This window comes from Atractosteus spatula, chromosome 7 (genome assembly GCF_055471065.1).
Source record: "Atractosteus spatula isolate fAtrSpa1 chromosome 7, fAtrSpa1.hap1, whole genome shotgun sequence".
Taxonomy (NCBI): Eukaryota; Metazoa; Chordata; class Actinopteri; order Semionotiformes; family Lepisosteidae; genus Atractosteus; species Atractosteus spatula.
In genome coordinates, this window is record NC_142712.1 from 32,602,816 (window position 1) to 32,630,032 (window position 27,217).

The 27,217-nt window shown below is 46.4% G+C and overlaps 3 protein-coding genes across 5 annotated transcripts in view; 2 read left to right on the forward strand and 1 right to left on the reverse strand.

Annotated features, from left to right (window-relative positions):
- The window catches only part of bltp3a (bridge-like lipid transfer protein family member 3A), a 47,906-nt gene extending 40,950 nt beyond the window's left edge, over positions 1–6,956 (forward strand). Inside the window, exon 21 of the mRNA XM_088921316.1 lies at positions 1,620–6,956. Coding sequence (XP_088777442.1) covers positions 1,620–1,736 — 117 coding nt within the window. The 3' untranslated portion in view covers positions 1,737–6,956. The remainder of the gene's footprint in view (positions 1–1,619) is intronic.
- Positions 4,062–12,121, reverse strand: taf11 (TAF11 RNA polymerase II, TATA box binding protein (TBP)-associated factor). The gene is made up of 6 exons (XM_088921317.1): positions 11,953–12,121; positions 11,550–11,760; positions 10,804–10,937; positions 9,987–10,074; positions 9,757–9,853; positions 4,062–8,022 (listed from the first exon to the last, which is right to left on the reverse strand). Exons 2-6 carry the CDS (start codon positions 11,718–11,720, stop codon positions 7,892–7,894), a joined length of 621 nt encoding a protein of 206 aa, XP_088777443.1. The 5' UTR covers positions 11,721–11,760; positions 11,953–12,121; the 3' UTR covers positions 4,062–7,891.
- A 1,686-nt stretch (positions 12,122–13,807) lies between these two features.
- LOC148830794 (ankyrin repeat and SAM domain-containing protein 1A-like) overlaps positions 13,808–27,217 on the forward strand; it is a 129,541-nt gene continuing 116,131 nt past the window's right edge. The window contains exon 1 of one of the 3 annotated variants that reach the window (XM_088921749.1): positions 13,808–14,242. In XM_088921749.1, coding sequence (XP_088777875.1) covers positions 14,058–14,242 — 185 coding nt within the window. In that variant the 5' untranslated portion in view covers positions 13,808–14,057. The remainder of the gene's footprint in view (positions 14,243–27,217) is intronic. The other 2 variants (XM_088921748.1, XM_088921750.1) reach the window with 2 other exon arrangements.

Sequence of the window (27,217 nt, forward strand, 5' to 3'; positions counted from 1 at the left end):
CCTTTTGCAAAGATTTGATCTGCTAGGTAGGAGAAAAGATTAGTTTCAGATTGTTGTGCTTTACTGGGAAGACACATTAATTTTTACAGTGGCAATCAATAGTATTCAAACCCTTGGACTTTTTGTACACTTTTATACAGTAAAATGTGAATCACAAAGAATTTACATGGGATTTTTTGCTATTGATATACACAAAACTCTTTGTGTTGTAGCCATGAAGCCCAATCCTCAGCTGCTGACGATTCCAAATTGGGTGGGGTACACAATGAAAAACAATTGGCATTTTCACATTTTTATTGAAAAAGTTACTCCTCAATTAGCAGTGCTGCCCATTGACTTCCAGTGGCACAGCCTAGATTTAAACAGGCAGCCTCCAGTGAGGTACACCCAGCAGGGATTCCTCTTGTCTTACAGGAATCAGGACCTTGCCTCTTTCAGGTACTATTATAAAGCATCCACTGCCCTAGATGATGGCAAAAATCAAAACGCCCCTCTTTTTTCTGTCAATAAAATCTGCACTGAGACTCTCCCTCCCTGGTTTCAAGAGCTGATCCACAGAATCGGCTCCCGTTGGCCTTCACCTGTGCTGTTAGAAAAGAGATCAGCAGTATCCATTCTCTCTGCACTCTTTAGTCCGCAGTGGAGAGGGTTGGTGAAAACTGCTATAAATATCGCCAGCACTCAGAAATGACTCTAACGGCTCCAAATGGGTGATATTACCTGGATCTGGATAGTGCCCAGGAGTTTTCAGTTGCGCTATACTACAAAGAGCAAAAGCCTTACATATATGTTTATATATAATATATACATATTAATATATGTGTATTTATCCGATTGAACATCAGCTTCACATAGGCTTGCAATAGGGACTGCAGTAACGGGGCAACTGCCACTAGAGGTCGCCCAAGCCCCTTCCTTCTGTAGATACTTGACTACTTTATTGGGTAGCTCATTCATTCATACAGCTCTTGTAAATAGTCTACTTGGTGGTTGTTATGCACTATTTTATTGGTTAGGAGTTTATGTTTTCAGATGGGGATAATTAGCATTGTTTTAAAGTATTAAAAGGGTTTGCTCATCCTTAGAGTTGTAAATTGTGAACGGAGTAATGGTACTGTTACCTCTGGGGTAGCTGTATACAGGGGTGTCTTCACCTCTGTTTCAACCGAGAGCTAGAACAGGCCACACAAGCTTTTAGTGTGGAATGAAGAAGAAAGAAATCACAATTGCAAATGGTGAAATGTTGGGAAGGTTTATTTCTGGGCGGAATTATCCAGAAAAAAAAAGAATGGAGTGTATCAGGAAATGAGCAGAGTATTTGTTTCCTTTAGTCTGTCAGGGCAGAAGCCAATTGGACAGAATTTCCCTTTGTAATATTTCCAAGAAATATCTTTCTATATTTATCTATAGCTTTACATTCCTTTCAGGTAAGATAAGACCTTCAGATTGCTGCAGCAGTGAATAAGTCCTGTAATATAGTAACCTTTGTGTAGTTCCAAATCGGCAAAATTACACACCTGTATTAGTTCTAAAGATTTTGTACAGCTGCATACGTGTTTTCCTGCTGCTCCACAAGTAAGAGGGTAATCCAAATGCCCACGTGTCCCTCTGTCCCACAGAGTTCGCACCTCCGGTCCCGGCTGGCCCAGACGGAGGCTGCCCTCGCTCGGGCCAGCGCAGATCGCGAGCGCCTCCTGCTGGAGATCAGGAAACACGATCCCCTGTTCAACCTCTGACCTCTGCCGCTAGCCCAAGGGGCCGGGCCTGCAGGACTGCGTGCTCGGCTGTTAGTTGGAGAGCTGCGGGAATACAGGTGCAAGACGGAAACTGAGGGGTACGGGAGGTGGGCTGGGGAGCAGAGAAGGAGAAGAGCCTTTATTTGTTAAAAAAGCAGAACAGGCACAACGCTCCATGACTTCTAGGACACCTGAGGATGGGAAGCGCTCTTCGGAGGTTCGTTAAACCCACAGAATTTAAATTGGCTTCAGATTTTTAACCCGTGTTGCCAGCAGGGAAATAGAAGCGGAGCTGGGCTTCACAGGACAGCAAGAATCTAGACGTGCACCAGACCCACACCGCCGGGCTCCTCTGGGTCCGTCTCTGTCCAAGGTACAGAGCAGAGACCGTGCCTGGCAGAGGCTTGGATCAGACCCCTTTCCCATCTGTCTCGGCCGCCCCGTCACAACGCTCAAGAAGAGTTCTTACGTCATCGCAGCGTTCGCTTGTCCACTCAGCTGGGATGTGTGCCTTGCAGATCCCACTGCGGCGCACAGACCTGTTTTTATTTCATACCACCCCCTGGGCCCTCGTCCTGCTCTGTCCCCACGCCGCGGGACATGATTGCCCGCGGCACTTCTTCATCGTGAGTCTTTTGGCGTTCCGTCAGGCGGCTCTTCTCCCCAGACCTCTGACTGAATCGCCCAGCGGATCCGTATCTGTAGCCTCCTCTCATTTCCCAGTTCAGGATCCACACACAATGCCCATACGAAACTGGTGGAATCGTTTCCGGAGACGGACAGACGATCCTCCCGACATGACCGCGCGCGCACCTGTGGCGACACGGAAGATCTCGGCGGATGTGTCCGGGTTTCGTTGTCTTGCCAAGCTTTTTCGGGACGTCCCGATTAACATACTGCCAGAGGGTGAATTCTTCTAGTGGGCGCCCACCCCTTACAATGCCACACTCGAATGGACTTCCAGGCCTGTTTCTGAAGGCTGTGCTTTTTGAGAATGTAGGTGTGAGTTTACAATAGACACAAAGTTGCCAAAAGCTAAAGCTAACACTTGACAGACTTGCGATGTACAGCTGATATACCATGTATATGTGTACATACTGTATTTAACTGAGGATTAGATATTAATCTAATTATCATTTCTGTAAGGAGGAGAGCGTAGGTGATGTTCAGCACTTTGAGGACATACAAGAAGACTTGACAGCGCACTTGACCTATTTAAGACACTTGAGCAACAGGCCTTCCACGATGTTTGAATTGTTCCTCACTTGAATGTTTTTATTTTTGCACACCTGGTCAGAAGGTGACATGAAGGAAATTGACCTCCAGCTTACTTCCTGTTGACTGGACTGGCACCCAAGGGGTTCCGTTACTTCAGGAAAGATGGAACCTGGACCACACCGAGTACTGTACGCCAGGGATGAACCTGTTTACACAGGTCTCCCTGCCAGGCTCCTGTCTCACTCAAGCTGAGCAGAAAGCCATTTTTGTTTTAAGATGCCTCCACTCCTGGACTCCCTGTCGCTTTGCAAGACGGCTCTCGGACTGAATGCGGCGAATCCCTCTTTTCCATTGACTGGCCTGGTCCGTTCTCTGCATCCGTGTCCTCGGAGAGGGAAGATGTGGGAGTTGATACGGCGTTAGAAAAGCGCTAATCGAACTGCCTGGAACCTCCAGTGGAGCTCTTTATACCAAGTGCCGGAAAACCGACAAAAGTCGATGAAAGCTGACACTTGCGAATATATGCCAACAGTATCTGATGCCAGGGACTCACTGTGCCCTGTTTTATGGTGCCAAAAGGGCAGCTGGCACGTAAAGGGTTTGTCTGGCGTGCCAAAGCTAAAGGCCTCCCGAGTCACTTTTTTATCATTAAATGTTCTTGAACATGCATGAGATGCGGATCTCATGGGAACAGGTGGCGTTTTTCACCAATCACTAATCCTCAAGTTAACCTGGTTGGTGAACTCCAAAAGTGAAGGCTGAAATATAAAGTTACCTCCAATTGCTAAACTGAAAACAATCTGATTGTGTTAGGAATGGCTGTCGTATCCGTGCCGTAGGCAAGATCTATCGATCTTATCGTTTTCCTCACTGGGAAGATCCATTTTTATCTTGGGAACTGACGTTACAGTCTTTGCTTCTGCACACGTGGAGTGGATTTGGGATTTTAAAGTGGGTCAAAAAGTACATATGCACGTTTGTACAATTTGTGCAGCAGTATATTTGTAGCAGATTGATTACATTTTTATCACATCTATCTGTTTCGTCCAATTTGTAATTTGTAAAGGTGGTATTAGCTGCCTTTTTTGACAGAGATGTACACACAACTCTTCTGAATCATTTTCTGTTTTATTTTGAGTGGTACAAAGGCATTTTTTAGGTTAGACACATTTTCTACAGGTTTCCAGGAGCTGATGTTGCACCATGTTAATTCTCAGTGTGAGTGGTTAATACTGAAGATGGATATCTTACTACTGAGTGAAATCTATGCAGCAGTTTTCCAAGATGTAGACACCTACAGAACTGTAAGGTAAACTTCTGCCTTCAGTGTGTAACCACACTAGGTGGCAGCAAACTCAGTCTTTGGGCATGAGGTTACAGTGCTGCTCACTGCTGCTGTATAGAAATGTTCTCTTGAGCCAGGAGGTGGTAGTAGAGGAACTTGTCTCCTGTGGTTCTGAAGGACGGTGGAGTGTAGGACAGTGTCCTCTTCTGACTGTGGCGTCTTAAACAGAGTTCACTCTTGACCGCTCACACCAGGCCTCAGGGTCCACAGAGCCTCTCCAGCCCATTCTTACAAAATCCTGCAGATCTCTCACCCTAGTTAAAAGGGTTGAAAATAACACTAACAAAAACAAATGTGCGCCAAGAGTGATTTAAACCTGTTCAGACTTGTGTGAGTTTAACTTGGCTGCAGAATCAGTGTTTCTGATTTTTGCTTTGTCTGTGCTCTTGCTCTTACTTGACAAAGCAGAAAATGGTTTTGTTTTTATTCTGGGTAAAAGCAGAAGCTAGATTGGAAGTTAACTGAAAGTTTTCAGTTATTCTAAGGACTGATCTTTAAAAGGGCAATGTTCCTTTTCTTGTTTCCAAGAAGCTTCTCTATCAGTTCCCCTAACTCCTTAGCACATGGTTGCCGAGCATGGACTCAACCTTTCTCAGACAATGAGACTGGGTTAGATGTGTGCTCTCTCTACACTTTATTCTGGTTCCAAACTAATTGCTGCCATTAATTGATCTGATTGTGTGTTCTGCACTCAGGCTTCAGTTTCACAAAAACCATAGTACAGTCGTTCTCAGTCCTGGTCTTTTGTTTATAAGGACTTTTTGTCAAATCTGCTGTCAACTCTTAGAAGGCAGAATGAGACTTGTAATTGGCATGAACCTTGTGCTAACGGATTTCAGGGCTGCCATCAATCAGATGTGCTAATATATCAGAAATATAAAGCTGAAATCTAATTGGAGTTAAGTAGAAGGAAAAACAGTGATTTACTGGGGGGGTGTCCGATACTGTCATTCCCTCCTGTGCCTCTTCACCATAACTTGATGACATTTTAAGAGCTGTTTAGTCAGAAATGGGACAGAGTTTATTAAGGTTGTGTTCTGACGTTGTTGGAAATAATGTATTTTTGAATCCGGGGCCTGGGTGCAGCAAGCAGATCAATCACCAAAACCTGTTTATTTTGGGGCATCTCTGTTTCTTGTGGCTCATACACCCCCAGCTTCTTAGATGTTCTGTACAGCTCTAAATACACACTGAATGTGATATCTGCACTAGACCTAAGGGCAGTACCTACTCAGTCTGCCCTTGTCAAGCTTTGTATGTGATTAAAGAGCAATGGTGGCTTGATAGAACTGAAAGCCGGTCTATCCCAAATTTCAACCTTTAATTTATCCACTGATGATCCAGTAATTTGACTGTTCACTTTAAAATGAATGATCAAGTCAGGTTTGAGGATAGCAAAAGAAAAACTTTGTAGATCACACAAATGTTAAGAACTCCCCCACAGTAGTTCGAAGAAGTGGCCTTTCAAGAACTTGGAAGAGCTTGCTTTCAAAGTGTGTGGCACAAGAACTGCGAGGCCATTAATGTATTTTGAAAATTAAGATTAATGGGGTACATCACCCCATGAGAGGAAATTATTGGATCACAATTTTATTGTCTGAAATACTCGATTTTTTGCTGATCCGTAGTTGATTTTCAGATTAAAGAGCAGAGAATGTTGTGGTGCTCTGGGAGGGGGGAGAGGAAGTGCCACAAATGTTAACCTGAAGAGAATGAAAGTGTATTTGTTTTACACTTGCAAAGTAATACAGTTCAAAAGGTTATTCTTGCACAGGGCTACAAGCTCAGTTCCTACATTTAAAGGTCTTATGCTCACGTGATTACCAACAATAGGCCATGTTGGCCTCTCATTCCGTTATTCAAAATACTATTCCACTAGCCTACGTTTTTCAGCATTCTTGAACAGTGCAGGCCAGAGCCTTTGGGAAAGTGGTCCGAGCTTGTGGCGACACGTTGGCGCAGTGGTTAGCATTGCTGCCCTACGTTCAATGCCAGATCTGAGGTGCCACAATCCAAAGACATACTGGTAGGATAACTGGCCCTGGTGCGAGTGCGAGTTTGCATCTGCCCTGTGATGGACTGGCGTCCCGTCCAGGCTGTATCCGGTCTTCCACGTGTTGCTTGCTGGGAAAAGCTTCGTCTCCCCTGCATTGGATGAAGTGTTTGGAAATATAGATGTGTATATATAGATAATACAGATATATAGATGGATGATTTGAGCTTGTCTCTCTTGGCAGTAATAATGCTTGCACTTATGAGAAAAATGACTACAGCCCTGTCCCAGAAACGGCACCAAACACGCGTTGGTCAATGTTTTGGAACAGTTGCTTCATCTACTAAAATCCAGTATGATATTCAGAGTTTGAACTATAGAGTTCACTCTAAGCCAATGTGAGACAAACTGCACGACCGTGAACTTATATATGTAACTCAGAAAACGCTCCTTGGGTATGATGGCTTTTCAAGCTTGATGGGATCATTCTGGAGTCTGTGACAGTATTTTAACTTATTTAGAGTTTTGCTTTTATTTAAAATTTTTAGACATGTGGTTTTTAATGTTATTATATATTTTAAAAATGGGTTCTGTGAACCAGTACTGTATGTGAGAGGCTATTTCTAAGTTAAATTAATAAAAAATCTAACATCTCTCAGCTGCACGCAAGTCTTATCTGTGGTGACTGCTAAAGAAGGATGGGAACAAACTGTTCTCTCTAAATGGCTTCATCAGTACGAGTATGAAAGTTTAAAAATGCATCAGAAACTGAAAACTGATATCAGCTGCCTGACTAATTAGAACTCAGGAACACCCCTAAGCTCTCCTGAGATGGTGTCGACATCTTGTGGTGTTCTGTCACGATCTGGAGTGAGATACACAGCTCTGAGGCAGCCATAGGCCAAGCAGACTGGAAAAGCTCCAGAGGAAAACATGCTCATTTCTGAACAAAGTTTCAATTAACTGGAAAATCTAAGTAGGACATTTGTTTTCCTCAATTAAGCATAATTGAGAATTTTAACTGGGTTTTACTGGTAAATAGTAAGTTGTCACTGTTTATATTTATAACAGCATAAAGCTTAAATTGGTTGGCATCTTTCAACGTTTTACACAGCAATCTTACATTACACATCTGCTTGACGTCTCATTTAAGCCATTTAGGCAGAACAGAAGATGACGGTTTACAAAGCCATCCATGGGAAGGGTACAGTTCTGGAAATCGGCCAGCTCACTGGAATAAAAGCAGTTTTGGCAGAAAGCTGCATTTCGCCCCTCAGTCCACCTGCCTTCATCAGGCCTGTTCTGGGACTTTTCTGAGAATGAGGAGCTGTTTAATTTCCACGGTGCAGAGAGTCAGGAGGAGAACGACCAAGGGAGAGAAACTAATCCAGAACCGCTGGCAGAACAGGATCTAGACCACAGCGCAAGATGCCCGCCTTGAAAACGCACACCAGTTCAGGACGGGACAGCAGCGACTGCTGGCGATGGATACACTGCTGTTCTCCCTCAGTCTCAGGTTCTCTGTCCCGCAGGGGCTTAGGGAGAGGCAATGTCGACACAAAGTCTGTCAAAGACGGGACAGCTCTCCCAGATTCCCGCCTAGTGGAGCAGGATGCGCTTGTATTTGGTGTTGGGAATCTGGTCGCGGTTCTTCAGCCTCCTCACTGCTTCCCTCATGTGCTTCGGCTGGAGTGGTGGGGTCTCCCCCCATTTCTCACACACGTCTAGAGCTGGGACAACGACACACAGGTCAGAATTCCACTGAACAGCAGTGTCCTGGCAAAAGCCTAGTTAAGACCAGCTGTCAGCAGATGTAATACTGAAGAGTGCTTTACTGCTTGTAGGATATTCCAAGCTTGAAGCTGTATTATGAATAAAGGTTTAGGGATGGGAGCATGGAGCAGAAACATTTAAAGACAGCAAGCAGAATTTAGCTCCACATTGAAAAGATTAAAAACCAGTTCAGTCTGTGGAGCTAACCTCTGTGTGTTCCTCTGCCGCTCTCCCACTGATACTTTTTGACAGATTTCTCTGTGCTTCGTTATGTGTACAAGAGACTACAAATCAAACGGTCTGAAATGGACCTCAAGGCTGAGCAATGAGTCTCTTATTTCCTTCCCTGTACGAAGGCACAGGTATCATCTGTATTACAGACTCACAGAATAATCAATAGGAGGGTTCCTCAGTGCTGCTTTGAGCTGTTCTCTGCTCTGGCTGTTGTGCACTCTGCTACCTGCACCAGCTGCAGAAAACATTCCTCAAAGGTGACTATCTAGATGGAGTATCTATGTGGTGCTTAGGCTATAAAACCCTTTTTGACATCTCAATCTAAGGAAAATGATCCTAAAGTACAGGAAAGCCAAGATGTGCATTTCTCCTGGGTTAACTTCACATGACGCCTTCTGAACTTTTTTGTTGGTATCTTCCCCTAAGATAATAAAAAGTATGGCATGATACTGCTATTCACGTCTGTACATCAAATATTGTATCGGTGAGGACATAGAGGTGGTGCAGTCCTACAAGTACTTAGGGGTACACCTGGATGATAAACTGGAGTGGACTGTTAACAGTGGCGCCCTGTACAAGAAAGGTCAGAGCCGACTATTTCCTTAGGAGGCTCAGGTCCTTTGGTGTGTGTGGAACACTACTACACATTTTTTTTATGAATCAGTGGTGGCAGCAGCCATCTTCCATGCTGTTGTGAGCTGGGGCAGCAGCATCATGGCAAGAGATGTAGACAGACTCAATAAACTCATCAAGAAGGCTGGCTCTGTGTTGGGGATGAGCCTTGACCCCCTGGAGGTGGTGGCGGAGAGGAGATTGCTGACCAAGCTCACAGCCATCATGAACAACGCCTCTCATCCACTACATGGGACTGTTATTAGACAGCGGAGCACTTTTAGCAACAGCCTGCTCCAGCTACGGTGTTCAAGGGAACGTTTCCACAGGTCCTTCCTCCTGGCGGCTGTCAGGGTGTATAACACTGCCCTAGGCTAGGACTGCTAGCCCTTCATCTTCTCATCTATGGACAGCATGTTGCACTCATGTACCTTTTGAACACTACATTAATATACTATTTACACTGTGGTATTTCCAATCTCTATATATCTATGTGCATTTTGACTATTTTACAGTGACTATTAGCATATTTTACACATTTTTTGCTATTTATATTATTTTTGTATTCTATATACTTTTTAATTACTTTAATGCTGTAGTTATTTTCATTTTAGCCTATTCTGATATCTGTCTTGCTTTTCTTGGGCTCAGCTGCTGTAACACCTCCATTTCCCTTCGGAATCGATAAAGTCTTATCTTATCTCTTTCTTATCTTATGGAGAACTTTACTCATGTAACCTGTAAGTGTTATTACATAGGAGATTGCTAGGTAGGATGAAGAACACTGATGTTTGCCAGGTCTTAACACCAGCTGATGAAGGACTCGGAGCCAAAAACTCCCTTACCTTCCTCAACTACCTCCCCAACAAAGACCTTGGAAATTCCAGACATTGCGATGACCACGTTCTGGGAGACCGATGACCCGGTAATAGACTGGATCAGCTGGAACCAACCACAGAGATCCAGTACAGAGTCAAGGATCAGTCACAAAAAAGGGCTTCAGACCCAAACTGAAGAGAGAAACATTTTCACTCCTGTTCTACCAGGGTCTGAGGAATGTAAAATACCATCTTACCCTTTTGATTGCAGCTTTTGGAAAAGCGGATCGCCGGTACATCTCGTAACGATTCAGCTGCTCTTCTGAAAAGGAGGAAACTAAAATCCTGTGAGAACACAAAAGAACGCAAAAACGTGAGATTTCTGTCCTGACACTGTTTTGACCATAGCAAGAGAAGCCGCTTGTTAGCACCTGCATCAACCTCATCAGCCTTTCACATTGGTTTTCATTTATCAGTCCGAGAGATGTTCTGACCCAGAAACCAATAAAAAAGGGTTAAAGACATGATGAAGGAAAGAAGAAGTGTAAAATGAAACCAAACTGTAAACTCAACAATGGTCTGAACAGCTCACTAGATAAGATAAAGATAAGATCACTTTATTGGCCATATACAATTTCTTGCATTAGGAATTTATCTTTTCACATACCCCAGCTTACGCTCCAAGAGACACACAGACAGGGAGAGAAGCTTGGGGTCAGAGCGCAGGGTCAGCCACTTCTTCACATACTTCACCCCTGGAGCAGCTAGGGCCTTGCTCAGGGGCCCAAGGGAGTAGGATTACTCTGCCGGCCGCGGGATTTGAACCGGCAACCTTCCAGCCACAGGCGCAGATCCTTAGCCACAGAGCCATCGCTCCGCCCCAAAACTTGTGCCCGAACTGGCTATTGAACTCGGATCGCCTAGACAGAACCTCTATCGGCAAACCCGCTGTACCAACAGGCTGCTCGAATGAGGGGAGGTGTATGGCTGACTGCTGTCAAAGAGGCCTTTGTACTCCGGCGGGATGGCATAAGGATGCCTTGTGTGTGTCTCCACCCTCCTCCATCAACTCACTGCATCTTCTGGATCTCGTCCTCGTCCACCTTGTGCTTCTTCTCCTTCTTCTTTTCGGGCTCAATTTTCATCTTCTTGGCCGGCAGAGGGTGACCAGCCAAGGACGCCTCTCCCTCATCGCCGGGACCCGCGTCCTTGAACCCAGAGGAGAGACGGGAGTGTGAGGATGGGGAGGCAGGGGCTGCCGCTTAGTTTTGCACTAAAAAAATAAATAAACGCACAGCTCGGCCTCCTGAAAGGACCAAACTGTGACAACTGGGAAGGGACACAAGGCCGGGCACAACCAGGAGCACACACAAGCTGAGCTCTGAAGATGGCACAAGACCTTGTGTTGATGCTCATACAAACGGCGTATACTCATCTTGCAATCTTATTTTTGTAAGAAGGTGTACTGAAATAATCACCCCCGAAATCTTACATGTGAACACTCTGAGCACTCACAAGCTGTTGTCCAAACACTGGCCACACCAGGCCTAACTTTCATACTGGTCTGTGGTTACTTTTTAAAGGGCTAAATACAAAAAGTTTAATTTCAGCACTTTGTAGATGGGTCTCCATATTAATCATCCAGAACCTTACATCTTATATACATTATTGGCACTCGAGACATTTATGTCGAAAAGGTGACTTCCGAAAAGTCGTATTCGTCGCTCTCATTAAGGTCAAGTATGGCGTTTACATTGTAGCCACAGACGAGTGTTAATTTACATTCCTTAACCACAGTAATACAGTAAAAGGCTCTTCACCGGTTTGTCGTCTTCCTTGGTGTCCTGGGGATGCTGCGATGCGGTAGCGGGGGACTCGGCGGCTCCCGGCTCGGCCAGCGGTGCATCCTCGCTGTCTGTGTGCGGGGGCTCGGCCGTACCCTCCGCCATCTCCGGCCCCACTTCAGCTTTTACCTGGGCAGGGTCCGCCATCACCAGCTCCCGGTTACACCGTGCCTTATTGCCCTAAAGACTGAAACGAGTGTGATCGTCAGGTTTAGCGCTGCGTTTAACCGAGGACTCCTTCAAACGTTCATGCAGTAATTAATTCCACTATAGCTATAATATCCCTGCCTTCAACTAAACCATGGGAAATGCAAAGGAAAACTAGGCTGAAAAACAGAAATCTGTCCAATTGTTTTTTAATGAGCTGAAAGCTACCTACTCAGCGTTTCGCAGTACCACAGAATGATGACGTTCTTATTTTACAATGCCAAGGAAAATCGTTACAACAACAAGATAAAAATAAATATCATTCATCCGAATTCCAGTTTCCCCTTAGCACCAACCCAAACCGTCTAAATATTTACTACTTCTTTATCCGTCTCGCAAGTACTTCCTCTTCCTGTTTGAATGAACTTTATGTGCAGCCCAGGCCGGAGAACGAAGAGAGCTGCTCTGAGATTGCCAGGCTCTGGAAAGTTGAACAGGTCGTTACTTATTTTACGATGTGCTCCTAATATCAAATATCTGAGGATACATAAAGCAACTGTGGCCATAACATTTAGTGTGGATTTCGCTTTTTGTGTGTTGAAAGTGATATAATCTATCAGCAATAGCCTAAACGTGTTTTTTTTTAATCTGAAAATGTTTCATATTAACAGTTTAGGTCTAACACGAGTGACGTGATTATAAAAAAAATACAAATATATTGTAATTGTAGCAAATAGAACTCGGCTGAGAGCATGTGGCCAATTTGAAACACATTTAGTTAAACGGTCCCGTTAATGTCATGGTGTTGAACAAAGAGCAGAACATATTGAGATCCCGACCCGGGAAGAGAAGAAAACGCAATAAAAAGCTGGTCTGCCAAGGGTGTTGGGTTTGCTGGGCGTACAGAAAAAGATGAAGAATCTTGTACTGAACAACCGCATTTGAAGTGAAGTGACCTGATCAGTGCCATAACTGCATTAATAAGGAAGCTGCTGTCTGAAACTCAGCAGACTGTATTCAAATATTGCTTTTCTACATATGACTATGGAACTGCACTACAGGAATTAAACATGGGAACGGAATTTTAGTGCGGAGGAGGGCAAAGCCTTCAAATTCCATTATCTGGATAATACATTTCAGGAGAACATAACAAACGGTTAAATATAAAACTAGGAAATAAAGTTGCTTCCTGTAAATAAGCAATTGATTTTTTTTTCTCTCCTACCCTAAGTCTAACTCGGCAGGCACACCACGCAACAGCCCACATGTGGCTGGGAGACAGGAGAAACCTGCAGACTCCACAGAGAAGACACCCCAGCACAGAAGACTATCCGACATCCACGCAGGGTCGGTTCCAGGACTGAGCTTGGGTGGGGCAGGAGAGTTTAAAGTCACCCTACCCGACAAAATCCATTTCACGAGCTATACTGATACCTGGAACAAACCGTGTCGATTAAAATGTGTTTCTCACAAATAGAAGCTCAACCTATTTAGGATTCAGCTCCATTACTGGCTTCAGAGATAACGTCTACATAAGCAGAAACCACAGCCTCTTAGACTACACTTAAGGGCTCTAGCCCACACGTGCTATGCTCCGCAATTTTGCCCACCCAAATAAAAGTGCCCCCCATATCAATTTCTTTCAGTATTTACAGGCTGAACAACCCTATGTGACTTACACTTGTTAATAACGGATATCCGTTATAGTTAATGAAGTGTATGTGGTAATATTGCTTTCTCGTGTTTGGTAAATTCCTTTAATTTGTAGGCACATCTAAATACATTCTGATACATTTAACGTGTTACATCTGATTTGTTTCTGACACAAAGAAACTGAAACGAATATCTATTTCTTTGTGCTGAGCTGAATTAAAACGAAACGCGATTGTCTTGCTATTCTTGGCATTCTCAGCGCATTATTAAAGTGACTTAAATCCAGACTTGTGGGGGAGGTAGCGGGTGATAGGATTTCACTACCGGTTGGACAAGGTATGGGGTAATGGGGCTGTTGTGAAATGACGTTGGAAAGTAACCAAATGACATCATGAGGAGGAGGCTGTCCTAAGGAAGTGACGTGTCGGGGGGGCAGTCGGAGGAAGTTTGGCCGGTGGTGGTGCTGAAAGAAACTTTCCCTGGAGCGGCGGAGTGGAGCAGGGATCCGGGGCGCGAGTTGCCGCGAGAAAAACATTGATCAGCCGTGGAGGATTATTGTCATTGGGAGCATTGCTGTTGGAGCCTGGATACGCGTCTTGGCCTCTGGGACACCAGGCAGAAAGGGAATCGCCTGAGCCGCTGCCTTGCGTGTGGCTCCCTCTTTGGCTCCATTCTCGAACGGAGATGGGGAAGGAGCAGGAGCTCCTGGAGGCTGCCCGCACTGGGAATCTGGCCGCCGTCGAGAAGCTGCTATCCGGCAAGCGGCAGTCGGCGGGGATCGGTGGAGGGTCCTCGGGAGGCGGAGGGAGCGGCGGCGGAGGAGGCGGCGGTCACAGTTCCTCATCTCACCCGCTTTCGAGTTTGCTCAGGTGAGAGGGGGGGGGAGACCGGACCTGCCGGTGCAGGTACAAGGGAAGGGAGAAGGGGTCCGGCCCGGGTGGAGGAGGAGAGCAGGAGAAGGAGGAGGGGGGATTTGTGCAAAACGCGGTTTGGAGATTATTATTGAGTGGGTGAGTCTTCAGAATGCATAAGCGTAACCCTGGGTGTCCAAAGCACACCCCCCCCCCCCCCCCCCCCCAAGATTTAATTGTTTTTTTCTTGGACAAATACAGTACTGAGCCGATAACAAACGATCTGATAGACCCAGTTCAGCCCACGTCTTTGCAAATGTTTTTTTTTTCCCTCAACTCTCCTGTCTCTGACGCGGACCTCAGCACACCTTTGCTATCGGGTTGCGCCGGGCAAACATTCTTTGAATATTTGCTTCCACATTTCAAGAAGTCGACCTCCCTTTCCTTACCTCGCCATGTTTAATAACACATTACGGGCTGGTGCACACTGCAAGGGAATCCGTCTTTTGTTTGGCGCTTGATATGCTCGAAAATCAGTTCGTGGGAAAAACGTGTGACAAATTTGGTTGGGTTTATGCAGATGTCGCAAGATATCGCTACTGTCATTTTTTTCTTTTGTGTAGTTGATCGCAAGGCACCCACTTCGATTAATTTTGACGTGCGATATTAAGAACACCTGACAATTATTTCCCCATGAAGCTGATGAAAAATACAAGAGACAACAGTAGAGCGTCACAACACGAAGAGACGTTATAATCCCTTTAACATATCAGACACCGACCAAGAAATAGGTCATGATTCTTTTTGCCTTCGTTGCGCTGTTTTGCTGTTTTGTATATGCTTCCCCGGTCGTTTGTTTTGTGAATTCGTGTTGTTTGTACACTCTTTCGAGTTTGCATCGTTTTTTTTAAGCAATATCGGTAAACAACGCGAAAACGTCTACGATGCCGCTCGTTTTTCCACGCGTGAAATCTGGGACTGAAACGTTTTCTGTTCTGTGGGTTTCCACCGGTGCGCGGGCCGGGTGGACGGGACTCCCCGCGGTACCTGGGCGCGCAGGAGGGGCGAGGGTGTGGAAAGGGGCACTGCGTCTGGCGTGCAAGGAGCTGTCCGTGCTGCGGTCATTCAAACTCCTAGTAGTCCAGAATGTGTGAATTGCACTCCTCCTCCTCCTTCTCCTGAGCGCTCTCGGCGAGATGTGTACTGTAAATATGAACAGTGTGCATTTAAAAAAGACGCCCGTAGTCTCTCACAGCCTTAGCAAGCGCGGAGCTGAGCCACCCTGCAGGCGTGTGTCACCGACCTGACTTCGAAACCTAACTCCAAGCAGCTAACGCGTCACCTCTTTTAATTGCAGAAAATGTAATTAAGCATTTAAAGGAGGTAGAAAACTGCAGTTTAGTTTCATCAGAAACTTACATCCGAGAAGCTGAACGAGGGTGCAGCGAAATTCATTTCTGATAAGGAAGGAGACCCGTTTTCGTGTCTATGTTAAGTGGTTTTTTAAGCGTCTGTTCTTCAGGAACTGTGTTTCCTCCTAATCTGTAATAATTTAATCTGGACACTGACGGAAATAGCCGAACGAATGTGCCTCTGAAAACCGTACAGTTGCCTAACGCTATATTTCACCAAGCATCTTTACAATGGCGAGTCCTGACGATGTCTATATATAGATACAGCCTTCGATTACGAAATCCTTTCAGACAAATTAACGCTTACAATTTAAGGTTCGTTTAAGATTTTCGTGTCGAAAGAGTCCTTAAGTCATTAAGACCCCTTTTCCTTTTACTGTTCTGGTAACAGTTCGTCTGTCTCGTTTTTTAAACGGTTTGGAAGTAGTGTCCCATAAAGAAGATTTAAAAACACTACAGATGGTAAAGCTGTTACTGTATGAAGGTGCTACCTCCTCTCGTTTCATCTGTTACCTCCCCCCGAAAAGCTGACCGAATGAATTATCTGAAAAAAAGGGGAACGCGGTAAAAGAAATTGACTCCTGTTATAGCTCATCTATGGGCGGAGGGCGGAGATAACTCACACTCCGTAAACATCGACTTGATGCGTCGTAAAATTAGTCCTGACATGCTGCGCGGTACTTGATGTAATTACATTAAAACCCTCTTAATCGGAAATCCAATTCGGCGGTGTCATGCGCTTCGAGTGGCCCCCGGCATAGCCCGGCCCCCGACAAGTGAAAGCTGAAGTGCACTTTGTAGACTCTGGAGAGCTCTGCTCGGCTCGATCAATGGCTGGCAGGCGTCCATGAGCGAAGATAATGATGACCTTAGCATGTGTTTTAAAGTAACTAACTCGGATGAGGAAGACACCCCTTGCGTGCCCACCCTCAGAGCTCCGCATGTCTACGCGATTTCCCCTCAGAGGACTGGGCATCATTGCTTTAAGTGCGATCCTTTTCTCTCCTGTCGTTTGACTTGAAAGAAAGAAAGAAAAAAACCGCACATCAGGCCTTTGGAAATAACCGTGTTCCGTGGTACCCCGTCAATATTGATTAATCGGCCGGTTTAATGATTGAAATCTTTGGGCTTGTCAAGTTAACCCCAGCTGTGTTTTTCGTCCACTTTTTATTCGTTCCCAAATCCTGATCACGTAGTGTGGTTTTGGTCAGGCTTTCTAAATTCAAAAAACACACGAACCGTAGTAGTGTTTGTGATGAAGGGTAGTCCTGCCAAAAATTCAGAACCAAAGAAGACGAAGGTTCTGAGATCAACGGCTAGCGCAAAAAGCCGTTATTTTAAAAACCAGAGCAACACTGTTTGCCTTTAATAATGCAGTCCCCTGATGAAGTGAAGCATGTAGCTGTCAGACCGATGTGCATTTACCGGTACAGCGCCGAAGCGAAGGACCTAAAATATTTAAAGATGAGAACAGGAGGCACTTCTTTACGCAAAGGGTGGCCGGTGTCTGGAGTACGCTGCCCAGCCATATTGTTGAAGCCGTCATCCTGGCTTCTTTAAAGAAAGGACTGGGTGAGATCTTGGATCAATTTGCAACCACCGAACGATCTCGATCGAGTGAATAGTCTCCTCTCATCTGTGAATATGCGAATGGATTTTGTGCAGGAACAGCTGCTTGTCTGTTCAAGTTTCCATATGCATGTTATTTGTGATGTTGATTAGCCCCTAACAAGGATTCAGTAGTTCAGGTCAGCTCATAATACTGTAGGTCTGCGTGGCACAACACGGCACACTTAAGCCTGTTCGTTTTTTTTTTATGTTTACCATTGTGTGTCAGGCACACCAGTGTGCAGGGCTGATATTTGGACCAGGTGGCGTATGACGATACTATGAGAACTGAACCACTCTGCAGACAGAAATGTTGCTAAATTCACATGAGTTTTATATGGCCAGTGTTCATGGCACTGGATCAGCTGGGACCAGCTCCCAGGTGCCAGTACTGTGGTGACTGTGTGGCTGGTGAGTCTTTGCTGAACTTTACCAAGCTTTGGCTGTGAAAGTGAGTAGCATCAGAAAAACATGGGCTTAGAAAAATCAAAACTGCAAAGTGATGTGTGTGTTATGTGCCACCTGATCTCTCAATTTTCTAACCGCTTCATCCAATTAATTCAAGGTTTTGGGGGAACTGGAGCCTATCGTGGCAAACAGGATGCCAGTCCCTCACAGGGCAGACACACCAGGGCCAGTTAACTACCAGTATGTCTTTGGATTGTGGGAGGAAGCTGGAGCACCCTGAGGAAACCCGCATGAACATGGGGAAACATGCAAACTCCACACAGACAGCACCCCGAGTCTGGAATTGAAGCCAGAGCTCTGCGAGGCAGCAATGCTGACCACTGCTCCACCATGTTCCCCACAGTCCAATCCATGACTCTTCTTTTAGCCTCGGTACAGAATAACGTCGCTGCTCCTGAGCAGATTGGCTTCAGATTCTGTGGTTGTGCGGTGTGTGTGTGTTCTGAGCCCGTGTTTCCACAACCGCCTGGCACTTCCGAGTGCCCAGCCCGCTGAGCCCAAGTGCCAGGCCTCTGCTGATTCTCTAGAGCCCCCGGGGCCCGACTTCACAGCAGGCAGCCCATCTTGGCCGTTTCCTTCGGGCAGGATCCCGGAGTCGAGCGCTGGAAAGGCGTTCTGTGAAGAAGAGCCTTCTGCTTTTTTGCTTACTCCGCGGGGGGCGCATCGGGACTGCGGTTTCAGCCAGGACAGGGATTAACGGAGCCGCCGGGCCTCGGGAGAAGCGGGCAATGGGGCCGAAGTGTGCCGAGCTCGCTCCGTCTCCTCGCTGGCTGGCTGGGGGGGGGCAGGGAGCTGCTCCGTCAGCCGGAGAGAGAGCCTTCCCTAGCGTGCTCAGGCATGCCGCGTTGAGACACCTCAGCGCAGCAGTCTGCCTTGCTCTGGAATGTGCCTGTTCCTCTCCGGGCTTCTCATGCACGCTTTGACAACAAGCCAGCTTGCGAACGTGCTTTGCGGGATGAGCGCTCGGAGAATTCCATCCCAGTGCCGCGCGCGCGCGTGGGACTGGAATTCCATCTCGATCCGGCCTGACGTGGCCGTGCTTCCCCTTCTGGCTGGACTGTCCATCCCTCCATTTTCCCTACTGCTTCTTCCAATGTAGGGGAGCTGGCGCTTATCCCATCAAGCAGTGGGCACAATCCAGGTGCATCCTGGATGGGATGCCAGCCCGTCGCAGGGCAAACGGTCACACGTACTCACACCAGGGCCGACTTTAATAGAAGCCGGTTAAGTTAATCAATCAGTCTGGTCTTCGGACTGTGGGAGCAAACAGGATTACCCAGGGGAAGCCCACGCCAACACTGGGAGCACATACGAACTCTGAAGTAAAAAAGAAACTGGAGTCTTAGTAAAGCCCCGAGATTGCTTTTGGCAGTGCGAGTCTTTAGCCTGGCATTGGAGGTCGGCTGTGCGTGGGTTGTGTACAGCGTCGAAGGTTTTTCACACTGGGTGAAGTGAAATCAATCATTAACGAAACCGAATAAACAGGCGTCTTATCTCTCAGTGAGCCTGAGGTCACAAAGAAAAGCCCCCCTGTGAGGGGGGCCTACCCTGCCATTTTGAAAACCAGAAAAAATCCACAAGTTTGCAGTATGTTTATAATAATTATAATTAATAATAATTGCTTACACTTATATAGCGCTTTTCTGGACACTCCACTCAAAGCGCTTTACAGGTAATGGGGTCTCTCCTCCACCACCACCAATGTGCAGCCCCACCTGGATGATGCGACCACAGCCATAGTGCGCCAGAACACTGACCACACACCAGCTATCAGTGGGGAGGAGAGCAGAGTGATGAAGCCAGTTCAGAGATGGGGATTATTAGGAGGCCATGATTGGTAAGGGCCAATGGGAAATGTGGCCAGGACGCTGGGGTAACACCCCTACTCTTTTCGAGAAACGCCCTGGGATTTTTAATGACCACAGAGAGTCAGGACCTCGGTTTTACGTCTCATCCGAAGGACGTTATTTCCTTATTTCCTTCGGATACCCTGCTGATTTCTTTCGATATGCCCGTTTCTGCTGTCTGTGCTGATTTCTGAGGCTTCATGCTGCCGGGCCACGTTGGTGAAGCATCTGGATGCGACTCATGGATCAATTAACAGCCAAGAGGGTCAGCTGGGCCGAATGGCTTCCTCCGGTTTGCAGCTCTTTGTTGTTGATGAACTCCGATGTTGCCCGACCGTGTCAGCTATGAAGGAACCTGGCTTCACCGCATCACCCCTGGGGCTGGCAGTGAGGTGTTCCTGGATTCAGGGCACGTTCTGCTCCAAGCTGTCGGGATACTGTTCTTGCCCTCATAATGCTCAGATTGCACCAGGAAGACTTCTCCTCGTGTCAGCGTTGCAAATGCCCAATCAACTTACCTGGCTAAATAAAAGAAGTTATTCAGTTCTCGAATTGCACTCCATACAGAATCTTGAACACAGTAACCGTGTTGATTTAGTGTATAAGGAACAAGTAGAGCTTTATGCCATGCTGAAAAGCTGGCTGTGGTGTTTTCTTCAGGCCATCTGTGAAGACACCCACCGGAAGAAGGCTCCACAGCCACAAGTTTGTTTCTTTTCTTCTCTTTTTACGTGTTCCTTTGCAGCCTATGCGTGTTGAAGCCCCCCACTTGAACACGTCGATTTATCTGTTACCACAGGGGTTAGCAGGGCGGCCCAGGAAGATTTAATTTAAACACCACGGCAGATGTTACTGGGCAGCGGAGCACATTTAGCAATAGACTGCTCCAGCTACGGTGTTCAAGGGAACGTTTCCGCAGGTCTTTCCTCCCGGCGGCTGTCAGGGTGTATAACGCTGCCCTAGGCAAGGACTGTTAGTCCTTCATTTGCTCCTCTATGGACAGCATGTTTGCTCCATTGTACTTTTTGGACAATCAGTCTGTATAAACCTATGCACATTTTGTACATTTTTATTGTTTTTACAGCGACTATGATCATCACATTTTGCACACACCTATGTATTTATTTATTTTGTTGTCTTTTGTTTTATAACTATTCTGATGTCTGTTTTGCTTGTCTTGGGCTGGACTGCTGTAACACATCAATTTCCCTACGGGATTAATAAAGTATTATCTATCTATCCATGTAAATTTGTAGCTCAAATAAGATTTGATTTTCCGTTTTGTCTCTCCTTCTCATTTGAGTCTTTCCTGTTCCGTAAAATAGCGGGTCTCACTAAGGAAGCGATCATTCGAAATAATATGAGGCCTCTGTGAAAGCAGTGCAGTGTTACCTCCTGGTGCTGCGTACCTCTTGTCTCTCTGCGTCGATAAATGAGCTTCCGCAGTTCGCTGCGAGCAGGTCCGGGGGGACAGCGGCCAGCAGTCAAGGGGAAAGAAAGGGCTTCTGGGAGCTGTGTGTGACGTCGTGGGTGCACAAGGTGTTCTGGGGGAGTGGGGGTTTGGCCGGCACGTCCAGGCCAGGCTGCGCAAATATCTCTGCCCCTGAGCTCCCTACAGCGCCGGTGTTGATGTGGCCGGTCAGGGGAGCAGGCATCTGCTGACGGGGTAGGAATGGATCAGCAGTGGAGTTCGCAGAGGGCCAGGACTTTGTGTACAGCTGAGCCCTTTCCTCAGGAAAAACAGTCTGCTGAGATGGTTTTTTTTTTAAATCCCTTCCAAGAATAATCTTTTCCACTATTTTTTCATAGCCAGTTCAATTAGCCAGTGGATTTACAGTATATGTACGCACATTATACTGGCAGGTGCTTTCCTAAATGTCCAAGGGCTTGGAGAAGAGCCGATTCAGCTGTTTATATTACCTAGTGATTAACAACAGAAGGTTGAGTCACATTGCAGTTTTTGTTTTATTCCTTCTTGGTGTAGGGAAGTGCAAGTTGTGCTAAAAATGTTCAGCATTGTGCGCCCATCAGACTATCAACAGGAGAGGAAACATAACTGAAGCAAGGCAAATAGGGGGGAAAAAAACTTTGAGAACCCAGGTTATTTGTATGTGTGTGTATGAGAGTGCATTCCCTGCACAATTTCATGTCTGTGCAGCTCGGAAACGTCTGGTTCATGTTCGATTTGTTACGCTCTCGTAAAGATCTTCACCTTACTGTGTCCAGTCAAGGAAGAGTGATGGGAAGAAAAGGGAATTTGGTTCTGGGAATCTTTTGTGTGGGTCAGGTAGAAAACTCACCAGGGAGGAGTTGGGTCTCTCTCCGTGGATCCAAAAACATTCCATGAGTTCGACTGAGATGGCAGGTGATATTTGACAGATTAGACCCAAATGTTAGACTTTTGGTATTTCTGGTGCTGTAATGTTTCCTTTTGAGAAGTAGGAACATAATAGGCACCTGTGATGTATTTGTAATTTGTTTCTTCATACTAATACAGTGCTCTGCATAATTGTATTGCTGCACTGACTCATTCTGTTGAATTATTGGACTTTTAAGAAGCGCAATCTGTGGTAAAGCTTTTTCACAAGTTCTGACCTTTAAATCGCGACTTCTCCAAGTATTCAATCAATGCGATGGGCTGTCCAGAATCCCCACTGCTCTGCATCGCTTCTAAGAGTTGTCCTTTTGTCATACTGTGGCTTTACGGTGCTGGTGGAGGGGAGTCCCCATTACCTGTAAAGCGCTTTGAATGGAGTGTCCAGAAAAGCGCTATATAGGTGTAAGCAATTATTAATTATTAATAATTATCAAAGAGCTTTAAAGGGAAAGGTAGCTGGCGATTTGGCAGATTAGGCCTCACCGGGTTAGGGTGCAGTAACTTGGCTGTTCAAATCGCCAGTGTGACCTTGAGGATCAGGCTGCCCGAGCCTGGCTTTGGGAATACAGCTGCCATTGAAGAAAAGTGTTGTCTCTAATGTTGTGACGCGTCAGAGTCTTCTGCATGAAGAACGATCAGGTCTCTCTTAGGGGCTGGTGGTGAGCGGCCTGGGTTTCCTCGGGTGCAGGTGTCTCGGTCAGCCGAAGAAGGGTTCCCCCCCCAGAGGCCTGGTCCAGAACTGTCTGTCGGGGAAAGGGGAGAGCAAGTCGGCGGCAAACATGTCAAATACAAGGGCTCAAGTTGCTTCCTCCTCTCGTAAACTGTTGCGACCGTGTGGGGCTGATAAATTGTGGAATTCTGGTAAAGTGGTGACTCGGCGTGTTTAGAAATACTGGGGAGGGGGGCTAATACGCTGAGTCATGCTGTATGCTGTCATGTGGCGCTGCTTGTGGCCGGTGCACATGCGTTAAAAGAAGACCACTTCAAACGCACCGAAAAGCTCAAAACCCCGAACTACACCGAGCCTGAGCCGCACAACGGTATTGTTGAGAAACCTCCCAACACTGGTATTTATTGCTGGATAACAGGTTATATGCTTTCAAGTAGATGTTTTTGAGGTGTGGCAGCACGGCGTACTTGTGGTGCGTGGCTATTGAGTTCCTCTGCACAGCCTTTGGATATTAAAAGTTTGGCATTGGTTTGGCGCCTGGAAGCGCTGCTATAGTAGACGCTGTCCTCCAGGGCCGTGGAGGTGAGTCAGCGAGGGCTCTCTCGACTTCCAGCAGCGCCTGGGGGGGGTGGGGGCGTCCGAGGAATTTCTCAGCAGGCTCTCTGTGCGCTGCCGTGAAGCTGAGTCACGAGACAGCTGGTGACTACGGACTGGGGGAGTGTGAAGAAGAAATTGTTTGTAAAAAAAAAAAATGATTTTTGGGGGGGGGGCTTACGAAATAAAGCTTGGTGCAAGTCGTTGACCGCCCCAGCACTGAAGCACTAAAATCTGTTTCCATCATTCCCGGCCTAGAAGAAATTTCATCCACAACCGTCCTTACAAGAACAGCTCTCACGTCTTGAACAGTGGAGGTGACAAGGGCCGCCTTGCTAGCATTCAAAACCGTGTCAGGGTTCATCTCAATGGGCTGTCAGAAGCTGTTGCGAATGAGCAGCACAGGAGGACAAGTAGATAAACGTTTAGGACTGGGAAAATGAAGAGCTCCTCTACGCAAAAGGTGGGGGGTGTCTGGAACAAGCTGGCTTGGCCTGGCCTGGCAGTCATAGCCCTTGATAGCTCCAGGATCCAGCTGGAAGAGATCCCTGGTATCTGCTAGCAACTAAATGACCAAGATGGGTGTAAAGGCTTCCTCTCATTTGTTCTTCTTTGATGTACCTCAACTCTTGAGCCCTGGGAGACTGCTGTGTTACCTGTGTGTGGGAGACTTTATGGATGTCTCATCCACCCAGCTTGGCATCCTCTTATAGGGTGAGCCAGGGCTGTCAGAGCACTTCCTCGTAGACGATTTGCTCAATGTTTTTGTTTCACATTCTTTCCTTCCAAGGCTGTTATGACAGCAGGTTTGGATAAAAGCAGGCAGAAATGAACTCGCCGATTTGCTTTCGCCCTTTTGCGGGGTCTTTTTAAGGGATTTCTGCTTGCTTTAGGGTAAAGAGGTGCCAGTGTGCGCAGATCCGGAGAGAGACGAGCAGGGCACCTGCACTGTTCAATCATTCACTGTGCCTCTTGGGGCTGGGGGAGCTGAGAGAATGAACGATGGGGAGCAGGTTCTGGTCTCGTGCAAGAGCGGCTTGCTGTTCGCCCACGTGACTGAAAAATCAGGTTTACCAGTTGAAATGTCACCAGTGTATCCACCGAGGAGCTCAAAAGAAAACACTTCTGATTAATTGTGCAGAGAGTCAATTCTGAAGGCTACAGGGAAAGTTCTATGAGAAGACAAAACTCGCCCGGCTTAACGTACAGACCGTGAACGCATGTCTATTTCTATTGTTAGTAACAAACTAAAACAACATCTGTGAATGCGTTGCCTCAGAAACCAGCCTGATACCTCTCCCTGGTTTGGAAGTCAGTGTGTGAAGGGAGGTGATTTCATCAAAGAAGATGTCCGATGCCCTGCCCATCTCCAGGAGGCCTGTCAGAGTCCTGTGCCAGTCTGGGTCTTTCACCTGCCCTTGAGGGGGAACTTGTCTGGTCTCTGTGCACAACGTCTGGGAGGGCGGGTTTGGTTTTCTGAAGCCACCACTCTTGTTGGTATCGGTGGCTGTGTTCTGGGCAGACAGACACATGATGAAGCGTCAGTCCCGGTTTTGTCACAGGTGCACTCCAGTGTTGCCATGAGACTCAAAGCTCTTGTATTCTTGGTGGGTGGGGATATTTTTTTCATGGCGGTGGTAAAAATCTTCACAAGTCCATCTCCCTTTATATTCTGTCATGACATATCCATTTCATATCCTGTTATGTGTTGCATTGCGCAACTTCTTTTTTCCCCCCCCTGCTACTGGGATGTGTTCTCTTGTTTGACCAACTCCAGTTTTCTGAAGCGACCACTGGGAGCTCTCGAGCTGGAGTTCAGTCGAGCTCCAGCCTGGGGCAGAAGTGGGGTCTGGAGTTGCCCCAAAATCAGGAAATAAAATCAATAATAGGTGAGAGCAACCACATGCATTCCTGGACCGCTTACACCTAAACAAGCAAAATCACACTAAAGAATATTTTCTTTTTGTGTAAGGCATCCACATTTATCTATACATGTGGTGTGCATTACTGTTACTCATTCATGTACGCAGAATGGATACAGAAACAACCGACAGACTTAACTACACATTTACCTTAATGTTCCATTACGTAATGTTCTGCTGTTTAATCAGAGGGACAGTGAAAATGAACTTAATAGAAAAAGTATGGGTGATCATTAAGTAGACTGAGGCATTTTGGAAAAAGAGTTCTGATCTGAGGCAATTAAGGATATTGCTCTCACTCGTTTATTATTGCTGCTAGTTTTTTACTGATTCAGTGGCAGCATCAAAAACCTGGTCTGTCTCTGGAGCTGGGCTGACAGAAGTGTGTATTCCCTCCCCTGTGGTGAAAACAGTGTGCGGCAGTCTGTTCCCATGGGCACCTGTGCCTGGGGTGTGCAGCCCATTTCAGAGGGGGATCCAAATGAGGACCCAGAAAAAGGGAGTCAAAAAAGTGCCTGATTAAAATTTTCTCCCACTTAAGGATAGAGAAGCGTTAGATGGATGCCCTTTCTCTGGAGGAGCTGTGCAGCTTTCAGCTGACCAAAGTAATTGTATCATCCTCATTAAAGGAGTCGAAGAAGGAGAGCACATCAAAACCATCCTCTCCTACGTGAATACTCCTAGACGACTGATCTCAACTTCCTTTAGTTTGTGAACTTCTGGGTTACAATCATTGCTAATCCAGCAGAAAATGGAGATCGGGTTGTGTTGTTTTTCACGTCAGTGACGCTGTATGCTTTTGTTTCTGAGTTTTAAACTTGAATTTTAGTTTCCGGAGTGCAGAGAATGAAAGCACTGCAGTTTAAATACATGTTGTGGCTGGTGAAAGTGTGGTTTGTTGGAGCAGCGTGCTTTGTGTGTTGTCCTTGTGACAGTTTTCTCTGGCGGGTGATGGTGTGCGATTGGAGGTTTTCATACAGTGATGAAAAAGCAATAGAAACTCCTGTCACTTCAGCGGTTTCCTCTGGACTCTGCGCAGCGTGCCCACAGGAGAGGCCTTCCGTCAGGCTGTAGTAACAGGCGCTCGGCCTCGCTTTGTTTCATCTTTATTAGCAGATGCAGGAAACTGCCAAACTCCCTCACTCATCAGAGCTGTCGGCCAGTTCCTTCCCCCGGCTTTGAAAGGCGGCCTCCCTGGACCGCGAGCGGCTCAAGAATAGCTTTCCCTCTCTCTGGCGATGTCTGCCGCTCTGCGAATGGGGGTTACGCGGAGTTCAGGCTACGCTACAGCAACAAATGTGGGTCAGCAAGAATGTACACGTCTCTGGATGAGCTGTGCTTGTGGGGCTTTCGGAGATGAGGAAGTGGGGGACACAGGGGCTCGATAGCAGGGATAAATCTTCAGGTAAATGGACATGCACCCGTCTGAGTGTTCCTCTTTAGTGCTAGAATATTGGGCGAAAAATTGGAAAATAATCCCAATTTTCTCTCGTTAAGTGCTGCTCCCACACAATTACTCCTCTCTCCACGTGGCCTTTGTAGTTAGAGATGACATTTTGATTATATCTTTTTTTTTTTAAAGCCATCGGCTCTGTTTGGCTGAGCGTTTTTTCTGGAGAGAAGGACAGTAGAATGTCACAGACCTGACTCACTGTGGATCAGGGGAAAAGCAGGCATATTAAAAAAAAAAAAGTCAGCTGTTTTACTTCTACCTTTGTGTGGCTGATCCTTTCCTCCAAAGCAGCTAAACCTTGCGCCTGTTTAAATAGCTGGGCTCTTTGCTAGAGCAATCCGATTGATGCACATTGCTCACAGTGTGTTAAACAACTGAGCTCCACCCACTATTCGAACCCACAACCTTCCAGTTACGAGTCCAGAGCTAAAATCATCTGACTATGCAAGTCAGTCAGCCTTCCTGTTTGACACTGGACCCTAAAGTTTTTTATACTAAATTAAAATCACCAATATTTTTTGTTAGGGAACACACACCTGAAGAAACGTTGCGTTTTTTCTTTTCCTTTCAGCATGACGTAAACCGTTTCCTGTTCCTCTGCTGCCTTTGCATACTGACGCAGCTGCCTGCTTGAATCATTTT

What these genes read in the sequence shown, in the direction of transcription:
- taf11 (XM_088921317.1), bottom strand. Translation starts at nt 11,720, where the DNA reads ATGGCGGACCCTGCCCAGGTAAAAGCTGAAGTGGGGCCGGAGATGGCG. An exon ending in CCAAGGAAGACGACAAACCG is followed by an intron (nt 10,938 to 11,549) that starts GTGAAGAGCCTT and finishes TCTGGGTTCAAG; the next exon opens with GACGCGGGTCCCGGCGATGA. An exon ending in CAAAAGCTGCAATCAAAAGG is followed by an intron (nt 9,854 to 9,986) that starts GTAAGATGGTAT and finishes GGTTGGTTCCAG; the next exon opens with CTGATCCAGTCTATTACCGG.